At 39.8% G+C, this 15178-nt stretch overlaps 1 protein-coding gene across 4 annotated transcripts in view; it reads right to left on the bottom strand.

Annotated features, from left to right (window-relative positions):
- The window catches only part of WDTC1 (WD and tetratricopeptide repeats 1), a 68316-nt gene that overhangs the window by 20745 nt on the left and 32393 nt on the right, over window positions 1-15178 (bottom strand). For all 4 annotated transcript variants that reach the window (XM_057527100.1, XM_057527102.1, XM_007170480.3 and 1 more), the window contains one exon: window positions 71-117. In XM_057527100.1, coding sequence (XP_057383083.1) covers window positions 71-117 — 47 coding nt within the window. The remainder of the gene's footprint in view (window positions 1-70; window positions 118-15178) is intronic.

The raw sequence follows: 15178 nt of genomic DNA, 5'->3' as shown, positions 1-15178 counted from the left end.
GAAGGTCCCCTTTTCCCAACCTCCCCATACCATTCTCCAGCACCCCCTAGGTGTCAGAGCTCATACTTACTCTCCTTTCTCATTCCACTCCAGACAGTTGACACATCCTGAGTGACCCTGGGGGAGCAAATGGAGAGGGACAAGAAGACAGCCAATTAGAGGTTCTCCTGGATAACTCGACATCAAGAAGTGGAAGTGAACAGGTAAAATAGCCTTTCCGTCATCAGTGTTTTCCAGGCGTATGTGAGTGACCAGGATTGAATTACACTGCCTGGCATTTTACAATATATAAAGTACCTTCATATTCATGATCTCACTTGATACTGAACCCCTCTGAGCCATAAAGGGCAGATTTCATTGATCCTATTCTGCAGAAAAGTAAACTGAAGTTCAGATAATAGTAGTAGAAGTTATATCCAAACAAATTTCTGCTCCTACCACTAGAGGGGACATGTCAACAGTCCCTTCAAGGGACACTCCCTCAGCCACAGAAAATCTGGCAGAGGAGCAACTGACTGAAAGGCAGCCGATTAGCTAGAAGGCTGATCTTCCTTTCACTTGGCACATATTTAATTCATCGAGCACTTACTGCGTGCCAGGTACTGTTCAGATGCTGGGGGCAGAGCAGCATACAAAATAAATCTTGTATTTAGATCTTCTGCAGCTTACTTCCAAGTAGGTGGAGCCTGGTATAGTGAGGTAAATTAAGCTTGGGGATTTGAACTGAGAGACACGGAGAAGTGAGGCAGTTAATGACAGATGCTGAAGTTGGAAGCATGTGCAGAGAGAAGTCATGGCAAAGCTAGAATTAAGAGGAAACAGAATCCATGGAAAGCAGAAGGTATGAAGTGGCAGAAACGAGTCTTACATGGGAGAAGGAGAGAACAAGTCACTTCCATTCCTACACTCTGTTCTTTCTTTCCCTCAGCCTCCCTCATTCTTAATGGCACCTTTTCATTTCATTATCTGCCCAGCCCAAATCAGACCATGTGTAAGTTGACTGTCCTTCCCACAGTGATAGGTTCAGGAACTTAGATCTAAGCCAAATTGGACATGGCATGCACTTGGACACAGGGAGTGGCTCAGAAATGAGCCTGTGACCCCAATCGGATGCAAGGGGACCAGTTGCTGGGAGTGTGTGGAAAAGGAGTTTTCTCATTTTCAGGAGAGAGTCTATGAAAGAGATGCCTTTCTTTCTCTGGATGCTGGGTGTCCTAATGTGACTCCTGGACTTGTGACCACGAGGGTAGCCAGCCTGAGAGTGAAATAAACAGAGAGAGGAAAGCCCAGCCAAGGGAATCACAGAAAAATGGAGTCAAAGTGACCAGAGTAACCAACCCTGATGCCTACCCTACTCCTGGGCTTCCAGTCAGGAGCCAGTCTGCTCATTATTGTTTAAGGTCACTTGAGTTGGGCTGTTACCTGTGGCCCAGAGCATCCTGATTAACTCATTCTTCAGGTCGCAGTTTATCGGCACTTCCCTCAAGATGCCTTTCCCACCCTGTCAATCTGGGAAGGAGGCACATCCTTCCTGTGGGCTCCTACTGTCACACTGTATTATGGCTCTGTGTTGACACGGTTATTTTGCTTCACCACACTGAGCTGCAGGGAAGTGGCCTCTGTGTACTGTGTTCACTGTATCCCCTAGGCCAGGTACAGTGCCTGGCACATATCTGCTGCATAATGAACAAGTGAGTCCAGGGGGACTAGTGGGAAGAATCAAGAGACATGAACAAATCTAATTCCCTGACTCTCTAGGCAGAAGAGGCTTTTCCTCTGCCTTCTCCTTCCTTCTTACCCGTTGTCCTATAAAGATTCTCATTTGAGTTGATCCTCATTTCTTTCTGGGTTCTGCAGTTAAATACATTATTGACACATTCACTCTGTTCAAACTTGCCAGACCACTTACTGACCTGAGGCCTCTCACTTTCCCACAGCACTTGGTGGAAACCCCACACATGACTCTGGTCACTCTGGATCAGAATCATTTCTGTCCTCACCCCTCTGATTTTCCTACCAGGCTTTAAATTACTTGTGCCCAGGGCTCACATCTTCAGCTTGCAACTTCCCAGAGTACCGAGGGCCTCGAACGAGCGCCACTTACTGAGGGTTTACAAAGAGCGAGGCACAGTACCTTGCACTTGTGGTAGGCAGAACAACAGCCCCCTTACAAACGTCCATGTCCTGATCCTCTGGAACCCATGAATATGTTATGGTAGGTGGCAAAAGGGGCTTTGCAGATGGGATTAAGGTTAAAATCCTTGAGGTGGGGAGATCAGCCTAGATTATCCAGGTGAGCGCAATATAATCACACGAGTCCTTAAAATCAGTGAACCTTGGGACTTCCCTGGCAGCCCAGTGGTTAAGACTTCGCCTTCCAATGCAGGGGGTGCAGGTTCAATCATTGGTCAGGGAGCTAAGATCCCACATACCTCGGGCCAAAAAACCAAAACATAAAACAGAAGCAATATTGTAACAAATTCAATAAAGACTTTAAAAATGGTCCACATCAAAAAAAAAAAAAATCAGTGAACCTTTCCTGGCTGCAGAGAGTAGAGAGATGTAGGTGTGAAAGGGACTTGACCTGCTATTGCCAGTTCTGAAGATGGAAGAAGGGGGTCACGAGTGAAGAAATACAGCAATCTCTAGAAAGCGGGAATTGCAAGAAAACGGATTCTACTCTACAGCCTCCAGAAGGAGCATAGCCCTGTCAAGACTTTAGCCTGGTGAGACCCGTGTCAGACTTCTGATCTACAGAACTGTAAGATAATAAATTTGTGTTGTTTTAAGCCACTAAGTTTGTGGTAATTTGTTGTGGCAGCAATAGGAAACTAATACAGCATTCTACATCCATTATCTTGTTTAAGAAACAGGTATCAATTCACAGAAAGATAGACAAGATGAAAAGGCAGAGGGCTATGTACCAGATGAAGGAACAAGATAAAACCCCAGAAAAACAACTAAATGAAGTGAGATAGGCAACCTTCCAGAAAAAGAATTCAGAATAATGATAGTGAAGATGATCCAGGACCTCAGAAAAAGAATGGAGGCAAAGATTGAGAAGATGCAAGAAATGTTTAACAAAGATATAGAAGAATTAAAGAACAAACAGAGATGAACAATACAATAACTGAAATGAAAACTACACTAGAAGGAATCAACAGCAGAATAACTGAGGCAGAAGAACGGATAAGTGACCTGGAAGACAGAATAGTGGAATTCACTGCTGCGGAACAGAATAAAGGAAAAAGAATGAAAAGAAATGAAGACAGCCTAAGAGACCTCTGGGACAACACTAAATGCAACAACATTCGCATTTATAGGGGTCCCAGAAGGAGAAGAGAGAGAGAAAGGACACGAGAATATATTGGAAGAGATTATAGTCAAAAACTTCCCTAACATGGGAAAGGAAATAGCCACCCAAGTCCAGGAAGTGCAGAGAGTCCCAGGCAGGATAAACCCAAGGAGAAACACGCCGAGACACATAGTAATCAAACTGGCAAAAATTAAAGACAAAGAAAAATTATTGAAAGCAGCAAGGGAAAAACGACTCCCATAAGGAGTTCCCAAGGGAACTCCCGTAAGGTTAACAGCTGATTTCTCAACAGAAACTCTACAAGCCAGAAGGGAGTGGCATGATATACTTAAAGAGATGAAAGGGAAGAACCTACAACCAAGATTACTCTACCCAGCAAGGATCTCATTCAGATTCGATGGAGAAATCAAAAGCTTTACAGACAAGCAAAAGTTAAGAGAATTCAGCACCACCAAACCAGCTCTACAACAAATGCTAAAGGAACTTCTCTAAGTGGGAAACACGAGAGAAGAAAAGGACCTACAAAAACAAACCCAAAACAATTAAGAAAATGGTCATAGGAACATACATATTGATAATTACCTTAAACGTGAATGGATTAAATGCTCTAACCAAAAGACAGAGGCTTGCTGAATGGATACAAAAATAAGACCCATATATGTGCTGTCTACAAGAGACCCACTTTAGACCTAGGGACACATACAGACTGAAAGTGAGGGGATGGAAAAAGATATTCCATGCAAATGGAAATCAAAAGAAAGCTGCAGTAGCAATACTCATATCAGATAAAATAGACTTTAAAATAAAGAATGTTACAAGAGACAAGGAAGGACACTACATAATGATCAAGGGGTCAATCCAAGAAGAAGATATAACAATTATAAATATATATGCACCCAACATAGGAGCACCTCAATACATAAAGCAACTGCTAACAGCTATAAAAGAGGAAATTGACAGTAACACAATAATAGTGGGGGACTTTAACACCTCACTTACACCAACAGACAGACCATCCAAACAGAAAATTAATATGGAAACACAAGCTTTAAATGACACAATAGACCAGATAGATTTATTTGATATTTATAGGACATTCCATCCCAAAACAGCAGATTATACTTTCTTCTCAAGTGCACACGGAACATTCTCCAGGAGAGATCACATCTTGAGTCACAAATCAAGCCTCAGTAAATTAAAAAAAAGTGAAATCATATCAAGCATCTTTTCTGACCACAATGCTATGAGATTAGAAATCAATTACACGGAAAAAAAACGTAAAAAACACAAACACATGGAGGCTAAACAATATATTACTAAATAACCAAGAGATCACTGAAGAAATCAAAGAGGAAATCAGAAAATACCTGGAGACAAATGACAATGAAAACACAACAATCCAAAACCTATGGGATGTGGCAAAAACAGTTCTAAGAGGGAAGTTTATAGCTATACAAGCCTACCTCAAGAAACAAGAAAAATCTCAAATAAACAATGTAACCTTACACCTAAAGGAACTAGAGAAAGAAGAACAAACAAAACCCAAAGTTAGCAGAAGGAAAGAAATCATAAAGATCAGAGCATAAATAAATGAAATAGAAACAAAGAAAACAATAGCAAAGATCAATAAAACTAAAAGCTGGTTCTTTGAGAAGATAAACAAACTTGATAAGCCATTAGCCAGACTCATCAAGAAAAAGAGGGAGAGGACTCAAATCATAAAATTAGAAATGAAAAAGGAGAAGTTACAACAGACACCACAGAAATACAAAGCATCCTAAGAGACTACTACAAGCAACTCTATGCCAATAAAATGGACAACCTGGAAGAAATGGACAAATTCTTAGAAAGGTATAACCTTCCAAGACTGAACCAGGAAGAAATAGAAAATATGAACAGACCAATCACAAGTAATGAAATTGAAACTGTGATTAAAAATCTTCCAACAAACAAAAGTCCAGGACCAGATGGCTTCACAGGTGAACTGTATCAAACATTTAGAGAAGAGCTAAAACCCATCCTTCTCAAGCTCTTCCAAAAAATTGCAGAGGAAGGAACACTCCCAAACTCATTCTATGAGGCCACCATCACTCTGATACCAAAACCAGACAAAGATACTACAAAAAAAGAAAATTACAGACCAATATCACTGATGAATATATATGCAAAAATCCTCAACAAAATACTAGCAAACAGAATCCAACAACACATTAAAAGGATCGTACACCAGATCAAGTGGGATTTATCCCAGGGATGCAAGGATTCTTCAATATATGCAAATCAATCAATGTGATACACCATATTTACAAATTGAAGAATAAAAACCATATGATCATCTCAATAGATGCAGAAAAAGCTTTTGACAAAATTCAACACCCATATATAATAAGAACTCTCCAGAAAGTGGGCATAGAGGGAACCTATCTCAACATAATAAAGGCCATATATGACAAACCCACAGCAAACATCATTCTCAATGGCGAAAAACTGAAAGCATTTCCTCTAAGATCAGGAACAAGACAAGGATGTCCACTCTCACCACTATTATTCAACATAGTTTTGGAAGTCCTAGCCATGGCAATCAGAGAAGAAAAAGAAATAAAAGGAATACAAATTGGAAAAGAAGAAGTAAAACTGTCACTGTTTGCAGATGACATGATACTATACATAGAGAATCCTAAAGATGTCACCAGAAAACTACTAGAGCTAATCAATGAATTTGGTAAAGTTGCAGGATACAAAATTAATGCACAGAAATCTCTTGCATTCCTATACACTAATGATGAAAAATCTGAAAGAGAAATTAAGGAAACACTCCCATTTACCATTGCAACAAAAAGAATAAAATACCTAGGAATAAACCTACATAGGGAGACAAAAGACCTGTATGCAGAAAACTATAAGACACTGATGAAAGAAATTAAAGTTGATACCAACAGATGGAGAGATATACCATGTTCTTGGATTGGAAGAATCAACACTGTGAAAATGACTATACTCCCCAAAGCAATCTACAGATTCAATGCAATCCCCATCAAGTTACCAATGGCATTTTTTACGGAACTAGAACAAATCATCTTAAAATTTGTATGGGGACACAAAAGACCCCGAATAGCCAAAGCAGTCTTGAGGGAAAGAAACGGAGCTGGAGGAATCAGACTCCCTGACTTCAGACTATACTACAAAGCTACAGTAATCAAGACAATATGGTACTGGCACAAAAACAGAAGCATAGATCAATGGAACAAGATAGAAAGCCCAGAGATAAACCCATGCACCTATGGTCAACTAATCTATGACAAAGGAGGCAAAGATATACAATGGAGAAAAGACAGTCTCTTCAATAAGTGGTGCTGGGAAAACTGGACAGCTACATGTAAAAGAATGAAATTAGAACACTCCCTAACACCATACACAAAAATAAACTCCATATGGATTAGAGACCTAAATGTAAGACTGGACACTATAAAACTCTTAGAGGAAAACATAGGAAGAACACTCTTTGACATAAATCACAGCAAGATCTTTTTTGATCCACCTCCTAGAGTAATGGAAATAAAAACAAAAATAAACAAATGGGACCTAATGAAACTTAAAAGCTTTTGCACAGCAAAGGAAAACATAAACAAGACGAAAAGAGAACCCTCAAAATGGGAGAAAATATTTGCAAACGAATCAACGGACAAAGGATTAATCTCCAAAATATATAAACAGCTCATGCAGCTCAATATTAAAACCTAAATAGACATTTCTCCAAAGAAGACATACAGATGGCCAAGAAGCACATGAAAAGCTGCTCAACATCACTAATTATTAGAGAAATGCAAATCGAAACTACAATGAGGTATCACCTCACACCAGTTAGGATGGGCATCATCAGAAAATGTACAAACAACAAATGCTGGAGAGGGTGTGGAGAAAAGGGAACACTCTTGCACTGTTGGTGGGAATGTAAATTAATACAGCCACTATGGAGAACAGTTTGGAGGTTCCTTAAAAAACTAAAAATAGAATTACATATGACCCAGCAATCCCACTACTGGGCATATACCCAGAGAAAACCATAATTCAAAAAGACACATGCACCCCATTGTTCATTGCAGCACTATTTACAATAGCCAGGTCATGGAAGCAACCTAAATGCCCATCGACAGAAGAATGGATAAAGAAGATGTGGTACATATATATAACGGAATATTACCCGGCCATAAAAAGGAATGAAATTGGGTCATTTGTAGAGACATGGATGGATCTAGAGACTGTCATACAGAGTGAAGTAAGTCAGAAAGGGAAAAACACATATCGCATATTAACGCATATATGTGAAACCTAGAAAAATGGTACAGATGAATCGGTTTGCAGGGCAAAAATTGAGACACAGATGTAGAGAACAAACATATGGACACCAAGTAGGGAAAGAGGCAGGGGGTGGGGGTGGTGGTGTGCTGAATTGGGGGATTGGGATTGGCATGTATACACTGATGTGTATAAAATGGATGACTAATAAGGACCTGTTGTATAAAAAAATTAAATTAAATTAAAAAATTTTAAAAAATTAACTAACTTCTAACTTGAATGATCATCTATATTCTAGAAATACAATGTGAATGTCTCAAAAAAAAAAAAAAAAGAAACAGGTATCATTACTCATTTCATGGATAAGAAAAACAACGCTCAGAGAGGTTAGGTAATCTGCTGCGATACTGTGATTTATATATACTTATTTATACTTAAAAAAGATATATTTAGTCTTCATCCTTACTTCTGGCACAGAGTTCCTAAAACCCTTGGAATTTCCTAAGTAATAAGAGTGATAAAGGTTTCATGATATTCATAACAAACCTCTTTCAACTAACACCTGAGGTTTATGTTAATGAAGTGATTTTTGGAAAGCACCTAAGGATGGAGAACCAAACATATGATTGGAGGGCGGGAACTTTCAGTCCCACCTCCCTGACTTCCAGGGAGGGGAGAGGGGCTGGAGGTTGAACTGATCACCAATGGTCAATGATTTAATCAACCATGCCAATGTGAAGAAAACCCAAAAAGGACAGGGTTCAGAGAGCTTCTGTGTTGGTACACATGTGGAGATTTGGGGAGAGCGGCATGCTCGGAGAGGGCATAGAAGCTATGCACCCTTCCCATATACCTTGCCCTATGCAGCTCTTTTATCTGGCTCTTCCTCAATTATATCCTTTTATAATAAATCGGTAATCTAGTAACTAAAATGTTTCTCTGAGTTCTGTGAGTCACTTTAGCAAATTAATTGAACCGAAGGAGAAGGTGTTTGGAACCTCTAATCTACAGCCAGTTGGTCCAAAGCACAGGTGACAACCTGGATTTGCCACTGGCATCTGAAGTAGGTGCTGGGGGTAGGGAACAGCAGGGCAGTCTTGTAGGACTGAGCCCTTAACCTGTGGGATCTGATGCTATCTCCAGGTAGATTCTGTCAGAATTGAGTTACATTGTAGGGAACCCAGCTGGTAACAGAGAGTTGCTTGGTGGTGTAAACAAACAAACAAACAAACACCCCCCCCCCACACATGTTAGACATGGCTAATGTGGCACAGCTAGTAGTGGTATCAGGAAGCATTTTAACTCAAGAGCTCAGGCTCTTAAGCACTGTCTGAAAAATGTATTAATGCTTCCAGAATTACTGTATTTGTCCTCAAATCAGTAGTCCATCCAAAGTACAGAAGACAGGCCACAGTAGACAAATATGATACCTATGATTCATTTTTACATAGTAAAAAATAGCTCAGAGGCAGGTAAGTTGGAGAAAGTGTAGAGAGAAAGCCCAAACCAGATTCTACATAAATACAAAGTAACTATTGACAAAAAACATTAATAAAGGGCTCCATAAGTTAGAATGTATGTTTGGGAAGCTAATTTACAAGGCACAGACTGTTTAAGAGGATTTGTTTTGGCCTTGATAAATAAGGCTGGCTTAGATTAGGTACACAATCTATAATTATGTTGACAAATACAATGGAAGAAAATATGCCTATGACATATCAGAATTAAACACTGGGTAAAAAGGGGAGAAAACCTCAAACTTTAAAGGAACAGAGAGGAGGGACTGTTTACAGATGGCTCCTAAAGAGGAATAGACCTCTGTGTGCCTCCCTGGAACCCAGGAAATGTTTCTACTTAGGGTGAGCCTTCCACACCAGGGATCTGGAGAAAACAGAAAGTGCACAGAGAAAGTACCTGGAATAAAAGCTACAAATCTCACTTAAGTTACAAATTACAACCTCTTACTTCCTGCTTAACTTTATTAAATATTGATTATAATTACTATTTATTATAAGTTCCTATAAATTCTAGGTAGCATGGTATACAGGAGGAAAAGGAGGCACGGAGAAGCGTTTTACCACTGACACTGCTTAGAATTGTAGGTGCAGAATGATGATAAAAAGCAAATGGACTTTTAGGTGGTTTTCTTACTGCTTTTAAATTCCTTACAGACCATGCACCCCCTTACAAGTCTGCACTACTGCCCCCACTTTGGCATGCCACTGCTAGGTAGAATACTAGCTATTAATATACCTGATCTCATTATCACTCCCTTTTTACAGGTGAGACCAAGTCTCAGAGATATTAAATAACTTAGCCAGGGTCACACAAATTGTAAACACCAGAGCCCGGATAGGAACCCAGGTCCATATGACTCCAAAGTATTTCTCTGGCTGTGCTGGATTACCTCAAATGTCACCCTTATTCCCACCTGTATTAAAAAGAGATCTCACTGCTGCCATCACCTTAGAGAACTGTTTGTCAGTCTGATACAAAGTTAAGCTTATGGGCTTCCCTGGTGGTGCAGTGGTTGAGAATCCACCTGCCAATGCAGGGGACATGGGTTTGATCCCTGGTCCTAGAAGATCCCACATGCCACGGAGCAACTAAGCCCGTGCGCCACAACTACTGAGCCTGCGCTCTAGAGCCAGTGAGCCACAACTACTGAGCCTGCATGACACAACTACTGAAGCCCACGCGCCTAGAGCCCGCGCTCTGCAACAAGAGAAGCCACCACAATGAGAAGCCTGCTCACCACAACAAAGACCCAACGCAGCTTAAAATAAAAAAATAAAAAAATAAATACATAAATAAATAAAGTTAAGCTTATATCTACCCTATGACCCAGCAATTCCATTCCTTAGGTATTTACTTAAGGGAAATGAAAACATTTGTCCACCTAAATAAAGACTGGTATAAGAATATCCAGAAATGCTTTAATTTTTAAAGCCCCACACTGGAAATAACCCAAATGATCATCAACAGGAGAATGAATACACAAAAGTAGTGTATTCATACAGTGTAATCCTACTCAGAAATAAAAAGGAACTACCCATAGATACATGCAACCACATGGATGAAACTCAAAAAATGTTATGATAAGCAAAAGAAGCCAAACACAAAAATATGTATACTATATAATTCCATTTACAGAAAGTATATGAACAGGCAAAACTAATCTATGGAGACAGAAGCCAAAAAGTTGTTGCTCTGAGGTAGGAGTGTTGACTGGAAAGGGCACCATGGGAACTTCCAGGGTGATGGAAGTATTCTCTCTCTTGTCGTGGGTGGTAGTTACTCAAGTGCCAAAACTCATCTAACTCAACACTTGAGACCTATGCACTTTATTTTCATGTAAATCATACCTCAGTAAAGAGAGGGAAGAAAAAAGGTAGTAATAATAATAGTGATAGTGGTAGCTGATATATAATAAGTGCTATCTCACCATCTACCAGGAACAATATTGTGCCCTTCATTTATGCTTTGAGGTAAACTTTACAACTACCTTGTGATGGAAACACCACCACTATTCTCATTTTTCAGATGAGGAAAAGGTTAATACCCCATACTGTATAAACAGTATAGTAAGAATGTGAATTCATGTCTGACAGATTCCAGAGCTTGGCTCTTAACTATGGTGCCATATTGCCTTTTTAATTAATTAATTAATTAATTAATTATAAAATATTATTTTACAATCTACTTTTTAAAAAATTTTTATTTATTTATTTTTATTTTTGGCTGCGTTGCTGGGTCTTCGTTACTGCGCGCGGGCTTTCTCTAGTTGTGGCGAGCGGGGGCTACTCTTCGTTGTGGTGCGCAGGTTTCTCATTGCGGTGGCTTCTTTTGTTGCGGAGCATGGGCTCTAGGAGTGCAGGCTTCAGTAGTTGTGGCACGTGGGCTCTAGAGCGCAGGCTAAGTAGTTGTGGCGCATGTGGGATCTTCCCGGACCAGGGCTCGAACCTGTGTTCTCTGCATTGGCAGGCGGATCCTTAACCACTGCACCACCAGGGAAGCCCCATTTTGCCTTTTTAAATTTCGGGGTATTTCCCTCAAAACTTAAACACCTGCTATGTGCCTGCCAGTACTGTACTGGATCAGAGAGACACAACTGAGCCAGACAGACACGTCTCCTGTCCTCTGGAGGAGCTGATGAGGTTTTGTTTTCTCCTCCTCTTCTCCAAACTTATAACATTAGCCTTTCCCCATGTTGTTATGATCTCATAAGCATCACTTCAAATGGTTATAGAATATTCCTCCAAAGGTTAAACCATATTCATCTCTACCTTAGTGTTGTACACTTAGATCAGTTCCAATTTTGGTGAGTTGATATATTTTATTTTATTATTTATTTATTTATTTTTTGGCTGTGCCATGCGGTATGTGGGATCTTAGTTTCTTGACCAGAGATCGAACCCGTGCCCCTTGCATTGGAAGCGCAGATTCTTAACCACTGGACCGCCAGGGAAGTCCCGAGTTGATGTATTTTAAAAGTCCAGTGGGAAAAGAATATTTACAGGTGACTGGGCAACCCAGACTAGGCACAAAGTCATGATTTTTTGCATTTGACTGGAAATATATACAATCTGTGTTGTAATGTTAGGTATAGCCAATGCTACTCAGGAGCTCTGCTGAGCAGTCACGGTGTGGAGAAGTATATTAAAGTAAGAAACATTATTAATTAGTACAATTTAGGAGACAACAATCTATCAAAATGTAGGACCTACAGGGAAAAAAATAATAAAAGTCATTCTTGATAAGGGAAAAAGTTGGGACACATTGCATTAAGGGAATAAGAAAAGAGAAGCAAAGAGCTAGGAAGTCTGCCAACCAATGTGTATCCTGGTATAACCCAAAGGACTGGATATCCTTTTGTCCAGATTTATTCTTTTACAAGAGGAAGCTGGGTCACACATATGAGGCATATGAGGCAGAATTGTCACAGCAATTCTTTTACAAGAGGAAGCTGGGTCACACATATGAGGCAGAATTGTAAAGTGAAAGAACAGTCTGGGTTCAGCTCTAGCTTGGCCTCTTTCTAGGTGTATGGGCAGTCACTTAAGATTCCCAGAGCCTCAGATATTTCACTGGGAAATGGAGGTGATAATAATGTCATCCTGACAAGATCACTGTGGAGATCAAATGATGTAATATATGCAAGGTGCCTAGCACACTTTGGTAAATGCTGGCTCCCATTCGTGGAACTCATCTTCAGGTATCTTCTCTTGCCAACCTCTGTGTGTTCTTCCAGATCCTACTCTCAAAGACCCCTCCACATGGCCAGAATACTCACAAAGCGTATACATCTTGAACAGCTGGACTCTTTCCTATTTACTAACTTTTTCTAAAGGCTTATTTCTGCAGCTATTAAATTGCTACCCTAAGCTCTGACCAAACAGACAACTCATTTATTCCACACCCATTATGTATAAGGCACTGGGAGAAAAGGGAATAGACAGTAGAATAAACAAAGACAGGTCCATGTCTATGGCGACATGAGACTAAGGTCTACCATAACAGAAGAAGGAGAGAGGTACCAAAAAACCCCACAAGGCAGGAGCATCAGGCTTTACGAGCAAGCTTAAACGATCTTTGAGGACATAGTCTAGCCTGGAGACAACTGTGGCCCAGTTTGCATGGATACATGTAAGGGCCCTCTCTTAACTGCAACCCAAATCACATACATTTTAACATACCCACTGACTTCAGACCTAAACGTTTGTATAATGAAGTTCCACTGAAAAGATCAATGCTCTAGAGATGTTCAGTGGACCCTCCACAGGAAATGCCAACTCGGAAAGAGAGGAAACAGATGGCCATGTGCTTCTCTATAACTCCTTGATAGTGTGAGTATGAGTCTGAGCAAGGAAGATTTAGATGAAAATCCAGCAAACATTAATTAAGCATCTACTAAATGCCAGGGTAAGTGCTAAGCTGTTGCGTATATCGATTCATTTAAACTTCACAATACACGTGTTTATTAGCATGTATTGAGATTACATAGTTGTAATATGACAGAATGGAGTGAGTCCTGAATGCAAATAAAACTCTTGAGAATTCTTCACTTGCTCTCCATTCACTTAATAATTTGATAGTTATCTTAAAGGCAGAATGATCTGAATACCCAGACATCTCCATAAAATCCTTTTGTTGCTTCTTTAACTTAGTTCAATGGTTTCTCAAATTTTAGTGTGCCTTAGAATTACTAAATGGAGCAGTAAGAGTAACAAGAATAACTAAAACTTAGCTTAACTATGTGTCAGGCCCTGTCCTAATTGCTTCACATAATTACCCTTCAAAATCCATTAAACTGTCCATAAAGGACAGTTAACATGTTTTCATGTTCACAAGCTGTTTCCTTGAGCAAGTTCTTTAACCTCTCTGTGCTTCAGGTTTTATATCTCTAAAAAAGGAGATAATACACATAACCTCATAGGGTTGTTGCGGGAACCAATTCAACAGTCGTAAAGCACTGTGATAGCTGAGTAGCAAAACTGGAAATCAAATCCAAGTATGTTCTTTCCCTTGCACCATGATAATTCAAGACTTATAGTATAGCCTGATGTGAACTATGATTACTGGGGAAGGAAAAATCCTCCTAGAAGTCATGAAAAGGAACGATTTAAAATATATTTCAACTTCTATATGTTCTAGCTAAAAATCTAAGTATAAATATAGTGGGGCAGGTCAACAACCATAACTCATGTCAGAAAGTTTTTCCTTATGCTGACCTATATCTGCGGTCTATCCCTGCAAAGTCTCTTTAATTCATTCAATCTTTTTATTTGATTGACTGATTTTATTTTTATTTTTTATATGCTAGGCACTCTTATACATGCAAAGGCTACAGTGCTAAATAAGATAGAGAACTCTAGTGGTGGGGGAGAGAAAAAAATAAGCACAGGAATCAATAAAATGAGTTCAGATAGTGATAAACGCTATGTAGAAAATAAAACATGGTGAAAGGGTATACTTTAGATACAGTGGTCAGGGAAAGCCTCTCTGATATAGCTATGTTTGAGGAGAAATTTGAATGCTGAGAAGGAGAAGCATGCCAGGCACAGGAAAGAAAAAGTACAAAGGTAGGAACGGGCTTGGTATGCTGTAGATACAGAATGAAGGCCAGTGTGGCTAGAACATAGTGATAAAAGGGACAGAGTAAGGCAAGATAAGCTCAGGGAGGTGAGTAGAGGCAATATTCTAAGGGTGGCATATAGGCCATAGCAAGAAGCTTCATGAGGCCAGGAACTATGTTGTCTTATTTTCTGCTATATTCATCTCCCAGAGTCTAGAACATTTCTGGCATATCGTAGGCACTCAATATACGCTTGAACATATGACTGAATTAATGAATGACTCCCAGGTTCTGCCCTCTGGTGCTTCAGAGCATAAGTTTACTCCATCATCTCAAGCAGAGGTTGGCACTTTTTCTGTAAAGAGCCAGGCAGTAAATATTTTGGGCTTTGCAGGCCATACGGTCTCTGTTATAACTACTCAGTTCTGCTGCTGAATTACTAAGGCAGCCATAGGCAATACATAAATGAATGTGTGGCTGTGTTCCAATAA

Source organism: Balaenoptera acutorostrata, chromosome 1 (genome assembly GCF_949987535.1).
Source record: "Balaenoptera acutorostrata chromosome 1, mBalAcu1.1, whole genome shotgun sequence".
NCBI lineage: Eukaryota > Metazoa > Chordata > Mammalia > Artiodactyla > Balaenopteridae > Balaenoptera > Balaenoptera acutorostrata.
The sequence above is the reverse complement of the archived record's forward strand: the minus strand, read 5'-3'. Positions and strand labels throughout refer to the sequence as shown.